This window comes from Rhinatrema bivittatum, chromosome 7 (assembly GCF_901001135.1).
Source record: "Rhinatrema bivittatum chromosome 7, aRhiBiv1.1, whole genome shotgun sequence".
NCBI lineage: Eukaryota > Metazoa > Chordata > Amphibia > Gymnophiona > Rhinatrematidae > Rhinatrema > Rhinatrema bivittatum.
Genome location: NC_042621.1, coordinates 116962713 through 116981642, shown reverse-complemented (window position 1 = coordinate 116981642; position 18930 = coordinate 116962713). Strand labels below are relative to the sequence as shown.

The 18930-nt window shown below is 39.4% G+C and overlaps 1 protein-coding gene across 1 annotated transcript in view; it reads right to left on the bottom strand.

Moving 5' to 3' along the window:
• The window catches only part of ZSWIM8 (zinc finger SWIM-type containing 8), a 328217-nt gene that overhangs the window by 140711 nt on the left and 168576 nt on the right, over positions 1 to 18930 (bottom strand). The window contains exons 13-14 of the mRNA XM_029608976.1: positions 12722 to 12901; positions 2556 to 2739 (exon numbers count right to left, since the gene is read on the bottom strand). Of these exons, the coding sequence (XP_029464836.1) occupies positions 2556 to 2739; positions 12722 to 12901 (364 nt within the window). The remainder of the gene's footprint in view (positions 1 to 2555; positions 2740 to 12721; positions 12902 to 18930) is intronic.

The window sequence follows — 18930 nt, the reverse complement described above, 5'->3', positions numbered from 1 at the left end:
CAACACAGAGATACTCCAGTGACTGCGTCCCTAGTGCCTCTTTTTTGACAGGAGCAGCGGCTGTCAGCGAGTTTGACAGCCAACGCTCAATTTTGCCGGCGTCGGTTCTCAAACCCGCTGATAGCCACGGGTTCGGAAAATGGACGCCGGCAGCGCACCAGAGTGCTCATCTCTCAGCTCTGTGAGGATGTTGTGTGGCCCAATGGCCTCTAATATAGTCCACCCTCAGTTTGTTTGCTGAGATGAAAGCAATGACCGCTGTGTGTACTCTGGCAACTGGCTCCTCCCAGAGGGTAGCAGGAAACAGACAATTCTGTCTCCAGATATATCAGTTCTTTGCCAGAGGCCATGCTTCCTTATGTATCTGACTACAACTATTTTTTCTGTAATAAGCAGGAGAGAAGAAAGGTATCAAGGGGGTATGTAGGACAAAGCTGCCGGCACCAAGGCTTTGTATTAGGGTTGAAATATTTAGTGGTTTCAAAATTCAAAGTGTATGCTTTTCAGGCATATTTTGAGCAGATTACTAGAAATTTCCATGGGGAGAATCCACCAGATAACCACTCCTCCCCCAAATGGTGTCCCAAATTTGAACACCATAAATCTGGTCACTTTATTCTAACCTCTCCCTATGTATTCTGTGGTGCTAGTGATATATTCATAGCTTCCACCATTTCAGTGAGAACACAGATGATGCAGTGTGGTCATGTATTTTTAGACATTTTGCCACTAGATCATGCTGACATCACAGTCGAAGAATACTCAATGTGGTTTCTCTGCCTTCCAAAGATAACTAATGTCACCAGAACAACTTTGCGTATCAGAAAAGGGATGAGGTAGCTAATACACTATGTGCCTTGAAGATAGGTGGGCCTGAAATGCTTCATTAAATGTTCCTATTTACTGCTATTTGACATCCTGCAAAATCTCCACTCCAAGTCTGAATAGCAAACATTTTTATTTGCTGGCTTTCCCAAATAGCTGTTCACCTCTGGCTGCTTTCTAGTGACAAAATAGATGAATTGACCTATAAATTATCACAAAGAGGCAAAAACATGGCATTTGGATTTAAATGAAGGACTAGCTTAGAAGTTTTCCATGCTTATCTTACCAGCTTTACCAATATAGATTTCTTTAAGCAATAATTTAGACTTAATGGCTTACCTAGGAATGTGTGACCCAGTTTCTGTAGGAACACTTTAGGCCTATCCTGACGTTTTGATATCCCTTTCTGTGCACGGAGATACAGTTGCAATTGTAAATGGAAGTAGGAGGACTATAAATACCACAATGCAATGGGACAGATTCAAATAACCAGGACAGGACAAGAAGTGATATCCTAGCTTCCTGCATTTTCCTTGCTGCAGACTGGCAATCACTGACATGGCACTAACAGTTATATCATTAGGCTAACCACCACCCTTACTCTCAGATTAAAAAAACGTTTACAAATCTTGTCTAAAAAGAGCCTCAAACTTTTTTTTCTTAATCAAAAGTTCTGGCTGGCTGAGGACTATTAAATGCTTTATCATTTTTACCATCACTGCAATACAGTAGCTCAGTCTCCTGAGGGGACTGCAGCTCTGCTGAGGTTTGACGGAGTAAATATATCTTTTAAACAAACTCAAATCCTAATTATCCATATAAAACCTAAAGGAGTGGATAAAATGTTCTCCATTATAAATCACACCATCCTTAGCAACTGGTGCACTCCACAATCAGAGGACAGAAAGGGAAATCACATCTTAAGCCCCGATTTCTGAATGTATTCTTCAGCCTGGGATTTTCAGCAGAGGTATGTCAAAGACCTTTGTCCAGTCCTTGCTATCCAGTCACAGCAACAGAGGCCAAGTCTCAGAAAGGAAGCAAGTCAGGATCAATAGGATGAAGGCAAGGAAATGTCAGTGCCCTTCTACGCAGTCAACAGAGTAAACCTGAGCATATGAAAAGAATATAGGATTGATACGATCACTCACATTCCCTACTTGTGCAAGACATGAGAGCATCAAGTATTCGCACACACTCCCCCTCCTCCAAAGTGTGACATGCCATGTATGCATTCAATGTGCACATATTCTTTGCTTTGAGTCCAAAATGCCAGGAATACACACTTACTGTCCTTTCACATACATTTAAGTTTGTATGCTTAACCAGTGCGGGGCCAGGATGAAACACTTATTCAGTCAGATTAACAAGGAACAAGTTGTAGGAGGATGCATGGGAGATGACAGAAGCAAAGATGAATGAGGTCAGAATTACAAAAGACTGACAAAGAAATAATGTCAAAGTGCACTGCATCCTAACACTTTAGAAATACGCATGCCACAGCTTCTGGGGTAAAAGACCTGATATAATGACTGGTCTATATGGCACTCTGTGAAAGGGACAAGAACAGGAACAATGAGCCAATTGTAGTTGAGTACATGGAGGACCATGAGATAGCGAGACTAGCTTAAGGTCACAGTGCATCAATGATTAGGGGAATATAAGGCCTGCCTTGGAAATTATGACTTCTAATAAAAACAAGAGCTCTCTACAGCACATAGTATGGTTACCTGGGGTACACAAGACATCAAAGATGAAGCTCGCCAGCATAAGAGGCAGCACAGGCCGGTAGTCACATAGCGTTCCATCCCTTAGCTCTTCTGCCCTCCCACGAATGGTGTTCATCTCATTACAGCCCAATGGGATCTTCTTCAAAAGAGAGACCACCTCAGATTCCTGGTAAGCCAGTTTCACCTACACAGGGGGAAATGGTACCATGCCACCATTATCAAAACACTCAAGCCACCATCAATTGTCTTAACTCAATAACAGGTTGCATTTATTAAAGCATGCAGAACATTTCAGTGCATACAGCTTTTCATCCACACAGGATCCAAACACTGTTTATAATTTAATTAAATTTAAAATAATGCACAGAAAGTAATTGTTTCACTCAGCACAAATCAAGCTGTGGAGTCAAGGCAACTAGCATAGCTGAATTTAAGAGAGATTTGGACAAGGTGCTGGAAGAAGTCCATAAAGTATTAGCCAGGTATCCCTGGGAGTAACAAGAAATAGATCTATTTTTTGGAATCTATTGAGTATTTGTAACCCTGACAGGCTACTGTGAAAGACAGGATGGTGGGCTTGATGGACCTTGGTCTGATCCTTCATGACATTTCTTATACTCTTATTTTATGACCATATGAAGCTACTTCACGTATGGGGCTGATGTCCAAGTACACAATTGTGGGGATGGGACTGAATAAAAGTTTCTCAAACTTTTTTAGGGATGCTTAACATTCATAAATGATTTAGAAAGAGGAGCAATGAGTGATGTGATCAAACATGGGGATGATATAAAATTATTCAAAGTAGTTAATACAGGAGCATACTAAGGAATTGCAGGCCCACCTTGAAAGACTGGAGAATTGGACATCTAAATAACTGATGAAACTGAACATGAACCAGTACAAAAAAAATTATACACAAAATAATCTTAACTATATGTACACAATGCTGAGGTTCATATCAGAAATTACTACTGAGGAAAAGGATCTTGCATCATTGTGAACATACTGGAAAGGAATGGAAAACAACACTAAGAATATTATATTGCCTCCTTATAAATCTATGGTGTGATTGCACCTCAAATATTGTGTGCAGCTCCTGTTGTCCCATCTCAAAAAATATATAGCAAATCTTAAAAAGGTACAAAGAAGGGGAACAAAAATATAAAGGGGACTGAATGGCTCCTTATGAAGAAAAGCTAAATAGATTAGGGCTCTTCAGCTTGAAGAGGCGACAGAGGGGATATGATCGAAGTTTATAAAATTATGAGTGGCCTGGAACACGTCAATATGGAACACTTATTTACCCTTGCAAATAGGACTAGGGGAACATTCCATGAAACTAACTGGTAGATTTAAAATAAATTTAGGACAGCACTTTCAGTCAACATACAATAAAGCTGTGGAATTTGTTGCCAAAAAATGTGGTCAAGTTATTATAATTGGGATTAAAACATTTCTGGACAAGTTTCTGGAAGATAGACTATCTGGCTAATAACTGACCTAACATTATTAGCCTCCACTTACTTCTGGGAATGAGTTGCTGGGCTCCATAGACATCTGATCTAGCATGGCACAGTTTATGTTCATGAAACAATCTCCCAGTGGAAGTGATGGTATAAACAATTGCAGAATACAAGCAGCATAGGATAAGTGCAGAAGATTTTTAGTTGTGAAGAAGTGAATAGAAAACTTATGATCCATGAATAGAAAGTCTCATGATCCATATCTAATTGGATCATGAGATTTTAAAAAAATGAGCAAATTGCCCTGCATCCTATGGTGCAGCTCTGCAAGGAGAAAGTATCTCGGGCAGCAACTGCACCTGGTACAATACAGCAATAGCAGCTCAAAGCTCCCAGGGCACAAACTACATTTCAAAATCTTGGTGCATCACTATATAATAGGGGAAAACAGCCCAAGAAGTTGTGAAGGAAGGCTCACCCTTGTCCCATAAAAGCCTGTTCCATCTAAGCTGTTAATACAAAATCCCTCTTCCAGCTGACAGAGGCAGAGATTGCTTTTTATTTTTTTTTTATATATCACTAATACAAACGTGACATATACAAGCAGTATAGCCAGCATTCTTCTGATAAAGCAAACTGAAAACTAAATAATAAATGCAAAAATACTGAAATAGCTTAGAAATTAAAATGTTAAAAAATTTATTAAGAAGTTCCTTCATAAAAATATTTTTCCCAAAGAATATACTCTTATTGACCTCTCGATTTTTTTTTTTTTTTTTTTTTTTTAATCATCTTCCTAGGTAGGTTTCTGGTGTAACAGAAATAAAGAAAAGGAAATTATCAGGTTAAGATCAAAATTTCTCCTTTCTTTTCTGCTACACCAGTTCAGAATGATTGGGAAGTATCAAAGCCCAACTGCTGTGAGTGGGAGGATGTTAAACCCAATTTAAGGACACTAGCACCAAAAAGCAGCATCCTGTCTTGTGAGAACATCCAGTCTGTAATGCTTAGTAAATGAATTTCCATGTTGGTCCATGGCCACTTTACAAATATCTGTAGGGCTTACTGCACCTACTTCTGCCTCAAGATGACTGTGCTCTTGTTGAATGGGCTTCTGATTATTTCTGGAGCATGTCCATCTTGCAACATAAAGGCTGAAGAAATTGTTTCCTTTATCCATCTTGCTATGGTAGCTCTGGAAAGAGCCTCACCATTACATGGACCTCCAAATATGAACAATCTGATTTTCAAAAAGGATTTGTGATCTCTAAATATTATATAAGGCTTCATTATACAACTTAGTATTTTAAGAAACTATCTTCTCTTATATTCGACTTTTGTGAATGCTGGCAGAACAATTGTCTGATTTAGATGATAGGCAGAAATTATTTTTGGTAAAAATTATGGTAGTGGAATAATCATTATTGAATCTGCAGTAAATTTGAAAAATTGATGTCTACAAGCTAATGCCTGAATTTCTGCTTGTACGTTTTGCTGATGTTATTGATACTAAGACGACTTTTCAAAGTTAAATCTTTAATGAAATCTGCTTTATTGGTTCAAAAGGAGCTTAATAATAGATTTAAATTCCATTATGGAATTACTGCTCTAAAAGGGCAGGCCCCAAGGCCTGCTCTGTCTAGTATCCTGCCTTGGGGCCTATCCAGGATACTTTAAGAATTGGGAAACATCTGCATGAGCAGCTACTGAAAGCCCTTTAATTCTGCTTCTGAAACAAGAAATTGCTGCTACTTGTACCTCTAATGAATTAAGCGCTAAACCTTTCTAAAAGAAAGAAAATATCTAAAATTTCTGCCTGGCAAGGTACTAATAAATTAAGTTTACAATGTGACTCAAAGGAATGCAACAAATGAACACATGCCAAAGATGTGGAATTTTTCCTGGCTTTTTGAAGCCATGCCATAAGGGAAAATGGTGATGGGGCATTCATTAGTATCGGTCCCAGATATAGAAATCTTTTGACTCCTGGTAAACGTAGGGTTTCATTGACTGATAATCTTATTAGATCTGCATACCATGGTCTCATGGGCCAATCTGGAGCCATTAGCACTACTTTGCTTTCTCCTCTATTTTCCTTAGAGTGTGTCCTAACAATGGTTATGGAGAAAAACCACACATTAACTCCACTTTGGCCACGGTTGTACTAGAACATCTATTACTTTGCTGTCTAACTCGTTTGCTGTAAAATTTTTACCTTTGCATTTTTGCAAATTGCCATTAGATCTATTTGATGGTTGACCCTTCAATCTATTTCCCCGATATGCCTTCTGGCTAAGCTACCACTCTGCTGGATCCAGGGTACTCCTGCTGAGATTATCGGCTTATGTGTTGTCTTGACCTGCTGTATGAATTACAGATATCCACAAAAGATTTCTTTCTACCCATTTGAAAAGAAGATTATCTCCTCAAATATCCCTCGACTCAGAGTTCTTCCTCGTTTTTCTATGCATGCCACTGTCATATTGTTGCAAAGTAATCTTACAGCCTTCCTTTTAGGACAGGAAGAAAGTAAAGTAATGGCAATCTTATTCTTGTCTCTAGATGGTTTATTGCCCAAAATGTTTCCGCATGAGTCCACAGGCCTTGAACATACAGATTCTGGTTGTGTGCTCCCCAACCCACTAAACTTGTATCTGTGGTTATTAATATCCATGTTAGAGGTAACAGCATGATCCCTTTCTCTAGATTTGCTTGTTTTGACCAAATAAGATTTTCTTACCAAAATTGGAAGGGGGAGCTGATGCTCAATTTTGAATTTAAAATTTCCATTATGACAGAAGCACAAACTGAAGAGGTCTCATGAGGGCTCTGGACCATAGTACTAGGCTTATGGTTTTTGCCATGGTTCCTAGTAATTAAAGTTAATCCCAAGCTCTTGGTGCTAGCAGAGCAGTCGATAAAATAAAGATTCACAATCCTTATGATTCTTTTGGAAATGAGACTGACATAACCCTCTGATAATAAACTGTGCTCCCAGATATTCTATTGACTGGGTTGGCTGGAGACTGCTTTTCCTAAGTGGACTATTCAACCTAAACTTTCTAGTAATTTTACCACTCAGTTCAAAACTAGGTGTTAGGATTTCACCTGCAACGCAGCCACATTCAACTTTGCTGCCTTTTGTAATGACACTCCCCTATCAGCAGAGGCCCCCCTCAGTAAGCCTCACCACTAGCCTTCTAAGCTCCTCCTCGATGCACTTGCCATGCCCAAGTCTCAGCCCTATGTAACCCAGCCTTGCCAGTGTATCATCTTCTCATGGTGTCACTCTTGGCTCCATGACCAGACCCCTTGTTCCTTGCCTTGTGGCCTATGGGCCTTCTTGCCTTGCTGTGCCTTTTCTTGAGGCCTTCAGGCCTGCTCTGTCTAGTATCCTGCCTTGGGGCCTATCCAGACCATCCTGTAGCCTAGTGTCTTCAGGCTCCTGCCTTGTTGCCTTCAGGCTCATATGTTCTCTGCTGGTGTTATCCTTGTCTGTTTTGTCTAAAGTCCTGCCTTAATCTGCCTTGTCCCTTGATAGTCTTGTCATACCTTGCCAGTCCTATTTGTTCTAAGTTTTCTGTTCAGTCTTACCTATACCAGTCCTGTCCTTGCCTCAGCCTGTGTCTTGTCTAGTTCCAGGTCCTACCCAGTCTTACCTTGACTTCATCCTTGCCTTGGCCCAAGCCTTGCCTAGTCTGGTTCCAGCCTGTACAGACTCACTACCATGTACTGCCAATGCAAAGACCTACTGGCCCCCAGAACCCAAGGGCTCAACCTGAGAGGGAGGGGGCTGGCTAGGCAGAAGACCGCTGGCAAGGCTGGGTTACATAGGGCTGAGACTTGGCTGTAAGATTACTTTGCTGTCTCCGTGCCACTCAAGTGGGGGTCCCTAACTCCAGAAACCCTAACACTAGGATTCTTTCTGAATGAGATATGGCTCTGAACAATCAATTGTCCAGATATGAGTATACCAATCTCTCTTCTTTTCCTAGAAATGCAGCTACAACAGCCATTACTTTGGTAAATGTTCTGGGAGCAGTTGTCAGACCAAAAGGGAGTGCTACAGAAAGAAAATGTTTCCCGGTTATGCAAAATCGGAGATAATTCTGATGGTTCTCTCTTATAGGGATGTGAAAATATGCCTCTGTAAGATCCAGTGATTTCAGATACTTGCCTTTCCAGACATGGTATGACTAAACAAAGTGTCTCTATTCAAAAATAAGGGACCATTGATCTTTTGTTCACCCCTTTTAAATCCAGAATTGGTCTGAAAGAGCCATCCTTTTGTGATATTAGAAAATATACTGAACCAAAAACTTTGTTGCTGTTCCTGCATTGGAACAGAATACATTGCTCTTAACATTATTAATTTTCTTAAGGTTGACATACGGCAGACGTCTTTGTTGATGAAGTACATGGAGTCACCATTAAAGTCTCGTCTACTAGATATGCCAGCTCCAATGTATAGCTATGTTGGTTAATATCCAAGATCCAAGGGTCTGTTATGTGGATCCATGCTTTGAAAAGTTACTCTAGACGTCCACCTATTGGTTATATCAAAGATCTGCAGAATTATGAATTACTGTGGTTGTTCTTGTGGATTCTGGCCCCTCGTAAAGACTGTGACTTTCCTTTGGATTTCAGTGTTTGAGAATGAAAATTGTCTACCAGGGCAACATCTGGAGTCTCTGCATTGGTCATGGCTCTATAGAATTGATAATTTCACCCGAATCTAAGCTTGGTAGATTAAGGTTTAGTTTCCCTAGGTTTCTAATCAATTTTTCTATTTCCTCTCTAAAAAGCTTTCCTTTAAAAGGTAATTTACATGGGCATGTCTTGGACCATGAGTCTGCCGCCAAATGATGGAGCCAAAGAAGTCTTCTAGCTGCTATGGACAAAGCAAAAGATCTTGAAGTAACCTTAATTAGATCATATAGACCATCTGATAATTCTAATCTAGCCATCTCCTCATAATCAGCAAACTTAAATCCACAAGAGGAGAGCTCTAGCAACATAAAATGTGCAAATAGCTACTTGAAAAGAAAAGGCATTGACTGAGAATAGCTGCTTTAATATAAGCTCAATTTTCCTGTGCTAAAGGATTTTTAGAGCAGGATCATCTTCCACAAGGATGGTTTTCTTTGTTACAGCTGAACCCGTAGCATCAACTTGGGGCTGCTGGAATAAGAGCTCTTATGCATCTAATGGCAAAGGGTATATTATATTAATATATAATCTGTTGATAGCCAGCTTCTAGCAACTCCTATTCAGATATCACCATTTTTTACATTTCTGGACAAAGGGGAAATGCTGTAGGTGACTTGTGTATATCCTTTATAATTGGATTCCGGGCTGGGGGTCTCCTTAATCTTGCTTGCTGACAACCTTAAAGTTGAATTAACCTGGGATTTGAACACTGAAATCTCCTCTTTATGGAATAGGCAAATTACAGAACCAACGTCAGAGTATATTTTCTCCCTCCTCAAGGGAATCAACTACTCCCTCCCACAGTCTTCTCTATGTCTATATTAAAAGACAAAACATTACAGGAAAATTTCTCTGAAGATTCTGATGAAAACGTTTTTCTGTTTCAGGATTTGTTTGAAAGAACAGAAAAATTATCTGGGACTTTGGTGCTGCCTGAGCATGTGTCTCCAATATCTCTCCTTAATTTTGTAATGCACAAAAATCACAATATAAGACTTAAGTTTTGGGAATAATCGCTTGTTGAACGAGTATGGATATCATAAATGGACCTTATCTGTCGTCTTTCCTTTGGAATTTAAAATGAGGGGCTCAAACTTTAAAAAAAAAAAAAAAAAGTTTGCTGCTGTGGCATACTGGGACATGCACAAGCAGATTTCAAAATAGCTACATCACTATCAACTACAGTTTTAGAGGCATCAACAATTTTGGGATAACAAAAATATCTCATGCTTCGCTTGTGAACTTGACCCAGGCTTAGCTGCATTTTTCTTAACAGACTGAGGTTTTAGCAACTTCCTCAGTTTCAATGTTACCGTGGAGACAAGCCAAGCAGCCTCAGCTGTTTGCTGCCACAAGTAGCACAGTAGTGGTTTTTTTCAGCCATTGAAAGAAATATTAAAGATGTAAAACTTTAAATCCCGTTTTCCTTCTGTTTATGTACTTACCTTTGCCAAGAGTAGATATATAAACCAATTAAATTAAATTATTGCAGGCTAGATCTAGAGTGTAGCCCCTTAATTTGTTTTAAGGCAGGAAGTACATTTTCCCAAAGGATCTGCCTTCTCCTTATTACAGAATAGAAAACCTCTACCTGATATCTCTCAAAAGAGGAAGTAAGAGAAATTAAGGCTACACAGTAAACATTTACATGAGTATGGCCTTAAATACTGAAACGCTGAGACCTGCTGCTCCGAATCGATGTTTCTAATGTTATACTTTGGATTACCGCTTTTACCCCTGAAGCAGCTTTCTTAAGTGAAACACCGGCCGTGTTGGGCTTTTCCCTTTGGATCCCTGTCATCAGGACTGTTTGAATGCACTTAATATTGTTTAAATAAGGTTTCCTCTGTTTTAAAAAATTAAGTACTTTTCCACCATATTCGCACATCAGCACATTGTCAAGGTGGATGACGGAAATGACCGGGCGGCTCCTAATTCTTGAACACGCCTTCAGGCTTGCTGACACCTTATAAAAAATAAAAAGATATCAAATTTAAAAAATGTTGCTGACACCTTATTTTGAAGTTCATTACATTTTGAATGATCCATTTTTGTTGAACTTATATTTTGGTTTCCCTGTTTTATATTTATTATTTTGGGTTACCTGGAGGCTCTGTTTATTTCTAACAAATATAGCTTTTAGCTTTCTATTTTTTTTTTTTAATTTAATATATAATCCAAACCAGTTAGGAGCATAAACTTCAAAACCTTAGACTATGGAAAATGGAAAGAAAGCATCAGTAGGAAGCAAAGAATATAGGCTATACTGGCTGTGTCACGTATGTAGTAGTGAGATTATAAAATTAAAAAAAAGGACAGTCAAGGGAAAGATGTGCTGCATAGTAAAATTATGATTTGCAAAGGGACTCCAATCCAATGATACTCAAACAGTAGTTTAATGAAGATTTGACAAGCAATCCAGTCTCATGTGAAGCCAGCAAAGCATGTAAACATCTGAATATAACTCAAAAAGTTCAATTTGTATTCCACAATAAATCCTCCAATACGGGCCATGTATCGCAAATAGTTGCATCAGGAGGGACAGGGATGACCATAGGGTCTGCCTCCATTAGCTGGACCAGAGATTAAAAATTATTTACCAGTGCTAACAGCTGTTTTTTTCAGCATGATTTGGCTTGGCAGATTGGAAAGTTTTAAACTGCATACTTCAAGTAGTTAATTTTCTATTGCCCTTAATTGTTTAACTTGTTTCCATGTATTATATTTTGATTACGTGCACAGAATATAGAAAACATTGGTTCTTTTAAATACTTATGGTAGTGATAAATAGCATTCTGCAGAAAGGGAACAAATTAAACAGGTGGACTAGAAGATCTGTTATCGTTTTCCTCTGTTCCAATTTATATTGCATAAACCAACTAAACTAGGAAAGTTCTAAGACAAACACCATTAAAACCTCAGTAGTGTGGGATTGGTCTAGCAATCCATTCAGTAATTGTAAGTGTCATTTTATGTTTTTTTTTAACTTGGTTTCTCAGAGATGTATGGGAAGAATAAGAGGGCTGAGACAAGAATTGTTATAAATACAAACATGCATATCACCCTATGCTGCTACAGACTGACTATACTGCATTATCACATGTAAACAAACCTTCTGGTGAGACAGCAATGAAGTTAAAATAAATCCTATTAAATTTAAAGAAATACTGGAGACTTCAGAAAAGTTTTCTTGAAGCCATGAAATCTCTTTTCTAAGAAAAAGTAGATTCATTATAATGAGAATCCTGCTTTAAATAAAAGTCACACAATGTGTCAAGGGGACTCCAAATTTTTCAGCTCAGTGTTCTAACAGACATTCCCAGAACAAGCCAACTTTAGGTCCAAGAATCCCATGTAAGAAAAGCAGATATGCCAGTATTCTAGAGTATACCAGCTAACAATCTCTACCATCCATTGCGCCTCAGATATAATCAGGCCAATTTTCAGCCAAGGCTGAGCACCTCATCTAGACCATGAGTACATGCTGCCAGCAAAGGCCCTCTGAAATTTAAGTGGAGATTTTGCATGGGTGGTGGCAGCTGGATCTTCCTGGTGTAGGATGCTTCCAAAGATCTTTATTATGTTGGGTGGCGAGAGGGAGGGGGAGTGATCACTGGCTCTGGGCACAGGGATAGTACCTAGATTTAGGATGGCTATCCCTGCACCTGGTGCTGAAGATCAATACTAGGTGCCTAAATATTCCCCATTCTAACAGCCTCCATGCTCACTCAGTTTTTAGGAACATACATTTAGGAACCTTGTGACTTTGTTACCTAAGCTCAGGCACTTAGCAGGGGAAAGTGGAAGGAATTTTCACTTAGGCAGATTTTAAACACTGGTCCCCAATGAGACTTCAATATCCAGTATGGGAAGAAACAAAGGGCACAGCATCCAACAGTCATACTTTCATACTACAGGAGGTCTATTATCAACATAATAGACAAACTCGCCGTTTGTACCTTTAACACACATTTAAAATAAGACTTGTACCTCCAAGGCCTTGGTGGAAGCAGGGGGCCTCTGCAATTCCAATGCAAATATACCGATGCGGAAAGCTAGATTGTGGTACTCCAGTCGCTCGCTCAGCACCATAAGCAGGAAGGCCACTTTGGAAAGGGTGTTAGTTGCTACCCATGTCTGCTTGCTGGTGGAAACTTTGTTTTTCTTGCCCTGTGGAAATAAATAAATTATTGGTTTTACAGTGGGGAATTCTTTCAGCCTCTCCTGGGGTGGGAGGAGAGCACTCCCTTCACTATTCCTGAAGCTGGCTAGTAGAGAATGCCAATGAAGACAGTTCATAAAGTTCCACATATTGTTCTCCGAGTGGTTCATATACATACATGGGTGTGTGTGTATGTATAGATATAGAAATATGGATAGAAATATAGATATCTCTATCCTCTCACACACACGTGTGACAAAAAAAAAAAGGGTGGGGGCCACCCTCAACTTGCTATCCTTTAAAACAGTCAAGAACCAATGACTAAAGCAATGACTTGCTTAAAGAAGACAGCAGTGACATCTTTCCAGAGTTGGAGTTCCTTAAAATTTACTTCCTTTTTTACATAATGGTCCAGTTTATCAAGGGGTTTCTTTTACTCTGTTTCTATCATAAAAACTTTGATGTTATCAGGCAGAAATAAAAAGATACAGAAGTGGTATTAAAGAATGGTCAGTATCTGGGAGGAAAGCAATTATTAAGATGTCAATATTACCAAAATTCCTATATCTATTTACCACCCTCCCAATATTTCTCACATCTGCCATACTTAGAAGCTGGCAGAAGATATTAGACTTTCTCTGGAGGAAACGACCCCCCCCAAGGGTAGCAAAGAGGGTGCTCATACAAGCAAAAAAAGCAGGAGAGCTCGAGGTGCCTAATTTAGCTTGGTACTATGCAGCCTCCCAGTTTAGAGTGGTGCTAGACTTGGGATGAATTTTTACTATAAAACAATGGACACTATTGGAACAGGCAATAGCTGAAGATATGCCCTTAAAAGATATGCCATGGCAGCCTAGGATAACTTGGCTATCCACATGTAACATACCTTGGACCCTCTGGTACCACTCATAGTTTGGAATATGTGGAAAAAACAATTGGTGGGACACTATTATCAATCAGCGCTATTTTCTAACATAAAATTCCCTGAATATAACTCCCCCTTGTTCAACCCTTGGAAAGAGGTTGGGGGTCCTCATGGTAGGACACATGCTTAAGCTAGGAAGGGTGATGTCGAAGGAGGAGTTGGAGCAATCTTACACTATGGGATCTAGCAACTTTTGGGCTTATGCGCAAGTTCAGAATTTTATAGTTTCCCTGAAGAGGGCCCAAACCTTACATGAAGGAAGATCTTTATCTGAAAATTATTTTTTGAATAGCGATTCCATGAAGGGCAGTATATCAAAAATCTACAGTATCCTTCTATTGGCCCCCAACAAGGCCCCCTCATCACACAACTGGATGGGCTACGCTTTAGAGCCTAAAGTTTGGACAGGGCTTCATTTGCTTGCTGGTAAATGCTCTGTATCTGCACGCCTCCAAGAGCAGTGTTATAAGATGATATACCGCTGGTACTTAACCCCAGAGAGACTACACAAAATCTACTCACGCCTCTCATAAACATACTGGAGACAATGTGGAGAATTAGGTTCTTTTTTACATATATGGTGGCAATGTGACAAGATAACTGACTTCTGGAAACTAGTGTTTGATTGGTTGGGGAAACTGACACCCCCCCCCCTCCCCCCGCCAACTAGCCACTGCTTCAGTGTTGATTAACCACCTCCTACCAGGCTTAACCAAACATCAGCGAAAGCTCAGTGTGCAGGTTTTCCTCGTGGCTAGACTGGTTGTAGTTGCCCATTGGAAACATGAACGGACACCACCATTCTCTCAAGTCCTAGATAATATACATCGATTATACTGCTTGTCTTCCTTGACTGCTGTTAAAAATGACTGAGTTTCCTCTTTTAACGCAACCTGGTCCGCCTATGTTAGGTATCTCTCCTGAAGGTTAAGGCATATCCAACAACCACCCCACACACAAACTAAATCCCCCCCCTCTGCCCACTTCATCCCACAACACCCCCCACAGAACCACATGAGCCCTCATTGCGGTCAACCCCTACAATCGAAACCACCTCATTATACCACATACATAGTTCCACATAGACCTATCATCAGACAACCACAAAGATCCTTTGCTAAAGGACATAAAAGTCCCTGCAAAAAGTTACTAACTTCATTGTAAAAAGTTACTATTCTCAATGTAAAAAGCTACCTAGTCTATTGTACAATGTATAATGAAATAATGTTACAAAGCGCAATAAGCTCGCGAAGCTCCAATGTAAAATAGGAAGTCTACATCGATAGACCCCTCTATTACTATGTAAACCAGTGTGATAAGTACGATGAACATCGGCATAGAAAAACAAACAAATAAACAAATAAAATAAATAATCTCTTTCCTCGATAAATTAAGACCATGGTACATCTTGTTTGAATGTTCACTGGAGATGCCACCTTCGGAGACAACCATAGCTATCTGTAATGTGAGTTCACAATTGTAGCCTAAGACTGGATAACTTTCTCTCTTTACCTTCCTTTAAGAGTTGTGCTTTTTTAGGAACCGAGAAGAGGGGAGGGGGGAGGGAGAGAGGGGATAAGAGATAAGAAATATTGTATTGTATATCTTTTGAACAAGTTGTACAATTGGAAAATTGAAATTGTTAGTTTGATGATTGTGCCCTCAAATTAGAGGACCTAATTGTACCCGTTTGTATACTTTTTCTCTTTGTTCAATTGCAATAAAGACTTAACAAAAAAAAAATGGTCAGTAAGAACATTTCAGGCAATGCATTACAGGATTAGACAAGAAAAGATTTTGGAATCTGGAGAGGAGGCTGCTCATTCCTCACTTGCAACAGTGCCATGAGCATGAGCAGTATTAAAAGTATCAACACTATAATGGTAATCAGAGCTACTGCTGTTCATATTATCAACTAGAAGTTCATCACTAATGAAATCTGTTCTACTCCAAACTGATGTGCAGTGTTTGTTGAATAGTGATACCTATCGGGCCGATACAGTAAAAACGCAGGAGAGCAGGTGAGCGCCCACTCTCCTGTGCGCGCGATACAGTATTTTAATTTATTAAAATTAGGCCCGGTGGTGTAAAAAAAAAAAAAAAAAAAAAAAAAAAAAAGAGGCGCTAGGGACACTAGCGCATCCCTGGCGCCTCTTTTCGGACAGGAGCGGTGGCTGTCAGCAAGTTTGACAGCCGACGTTCAATTTTGCCAGCATCTGTTCTCAAACCCGCTGACAGCCACAGGTTCGGAAACCGGATGCTGGCAAAATTGAGCGTCCGGTTTTCAACCCGCGAGCCGATTTTATTTTTTTATTTTTTAATTATTTTAAACTTTTAGGCCCTCCGACTTAATATCGCCATGATATTAAGTCGGAGGGTGTACAGAAAAGCAGTTTTTACTGCTTTTATGTACACTTCCCCGACGCCGGCAGAAATTAGCGCCTGTACTGTATCGGCCTGAGTGCGGTCACTCTTGTGATAGTTGTACAACATTGTTCAGCAGGCTACGTGGCTTATCCATAATATAGTCCTACTGACCTAAACAGGCCTGAGCAATTGCTATTACACAATCAGAAAAGCTCTGATCCTGTCTGATTCTGGATTCACTGGAAGTCTTCATACTTCTATCACTGGATGTGAGGTAGAAGTCAAACTTTAGCCGATCCCAGGTCCTCTTTCCAGGGATAGTGGATGTAGTAGAATAAGACACAGGTAGGTGTTTGTACAATAAAGAATATTTTCTCTCTGAAATAAACTTTGTACAAGTTTGTATTACAGAGAAGCTGTGCATGTGATTAAATGAAAAGCAGATCAGCAGAGATAGATATGGGCAAGATTTCTTGAGCAGCTGGATATGGCAACAGAGGATTATGTTTCTGACTTTGGAGCCACAGACTCTAAAATGGAAGATATGAATTCAAAATGCAATGGAGGATGAAATTCTGGAATATTGGTGAAACGGTTTTGACGAAGTCTAGCCAAACAGAATGCAATTTTGGATTCTCCTGACTACTATTGTTTGAATATCCCTAGAGAATTATTCTTACCTTCTATATTACTACCCATTTTAGGCTTGTTTAACTTGTATTATATATGTTTCTCTCATTCTTTGAATTTCTTGTATTTGTTTTGTTCTATGATCATTAGAATGTAAAGCTAGTTGCTGAATTATTGTTTATTGTAAACCGAGGTGATGTTTTTAACGTGCCGTGGTATATAAAAATTTTATAAACAAACAAACAACATCTTCAACACAAAGGGATGATGCTCTTGCTTGAAGGAGGGATTCCAGTAAATGAGCTATAGATCATGAACCAAAATAGGCATAGACTGTTTTGTAGGAGGATTCAGTATAACTTGGCCTCCTTTGCTGATCAGCGTTTATATTTGAATCTCACCGTCGAAAAGTTGATGGACCAACAAGGTTGTGATATGCTTATTTGATAGTGCCAATGAAAATTGTGCACTGATGAGCGATGGCACCAATGGCTTTTTATGTACCATTTTATCCGTGCATACAAGTCCTACCTTGGCTCCAAGTGTTTTGGTGCTGAAGAGTATAATCTTTCTCCTTCTTTAAAGGAGGGGGAATAGCACCTGTGCTGAAACTGAGTCATGGTGCATAGCATGAAAGAACTCTGCCTTTATTTTATTTATTTTTTTAAAGTAATGGTCCCTCACCTGGTGATGATTCTCTTTCTAGAATGTGTGTGCAACTTCTCAATCTTCTTACTCTGGGTGACAATTTGGTGCAGGTAGCACCGATAGGAACATCATGGGCCATAGCCAAGCAGCAAACAACAATTATCTTGGTCTGATAAGGACATTTAGCATGAGCAGCTGGGGCAACTTCTGAAGCCCAGTTTGACTTCCACTATTGGGAACAGAGCCAAGGCTAAGTCTAATTCAGTGTTGACCAGACGTTTTAAGAAACTAACAAGTTTTTGGGTTTTTTTGGAAACTTATGAAAAAAACAAACAAAACAAAATACTATCAGTAAATAAAGGAATAGCTAACTAAAAGCAAAAAATTTCTGATGAGCAGCTAATGACAGCAAAAAAAAAAAAAAAAAGCACTTTTTTGCTTTAGAAGAAAAAAAAAAAAGACTAAGGAGAGTCATGTGGCAGCAACTGCACAGACCACACATGCATGCTCAGAAAGACCTTCTCGGTCTCTGAGCCCAGACAGCTTTTCTGTATCAGTGCCATCAGATAATGTCGCCTACTTGTACGGCTGATCATTATACTGGCTGTCTACAGAAAAAGTATTTTATGCACATAAACCGAGTACAGGATGCTCGCACCATGAACTCCAAAAACTTTACTCCATCTCCGGCCAGGTGTTAAATTTCCATCATTAAAAAAAATGAGTTAAGCCTATGCAATTGGGAGTAATAGCTAATGCTTTAACATGGAATTTTCATGGAGGAGCACTAATTTATGCACAGTTTTACTCATGTTTGGACATTATGTGCCCTAAAACTCCTTGTTAAATCAGGAATACAATTGTATGCACAAATATGCACACATAATTGCATGCTAACTATAAGTAAAAGAGAAACAGTGTATAACATGAAATATACAAATCCAAAATGATAACCCAGCTAAGACAAACATCTAATACCACAACACTGAAAGACAATGCCAACAGCCAAACAATATAAAAAAAACACACAAAATCACTTACATAAGAACAAAACTATACTTTACTCAGTTCTAAATGAGTACATTTTCAAAAGGTACCTAAAAGGTCCAAAACTCATTTACTTGCCTGACCACAAGTGGCAGTTTCTTCCATCCAAAAAAAAATGCAAAGGAAAAGGCTTGTTTGTGAGCCAAAGAGGATCTAATCAATCTTAGAGGAAAAAATCTAACAAAACAGCCTCCTGGAAACCACAGAGGTAGCTACAAGTCCTTGAGCAGGTGTGAAGGAGATCAGAGTCACGTGATATAGTGAGCTCAGACGGATGCAAGTTTTTGAGCTCCAGGTGCCGCCCCCCTGAAATTCCTCCGAATTGCCACCATCCTTGGGGATAATCATCTAGAAACAAAGGCATGAGCAGGACAAATACATGTATAAATCTCCAGGAACTATAACCCTAAAAACGTGAAA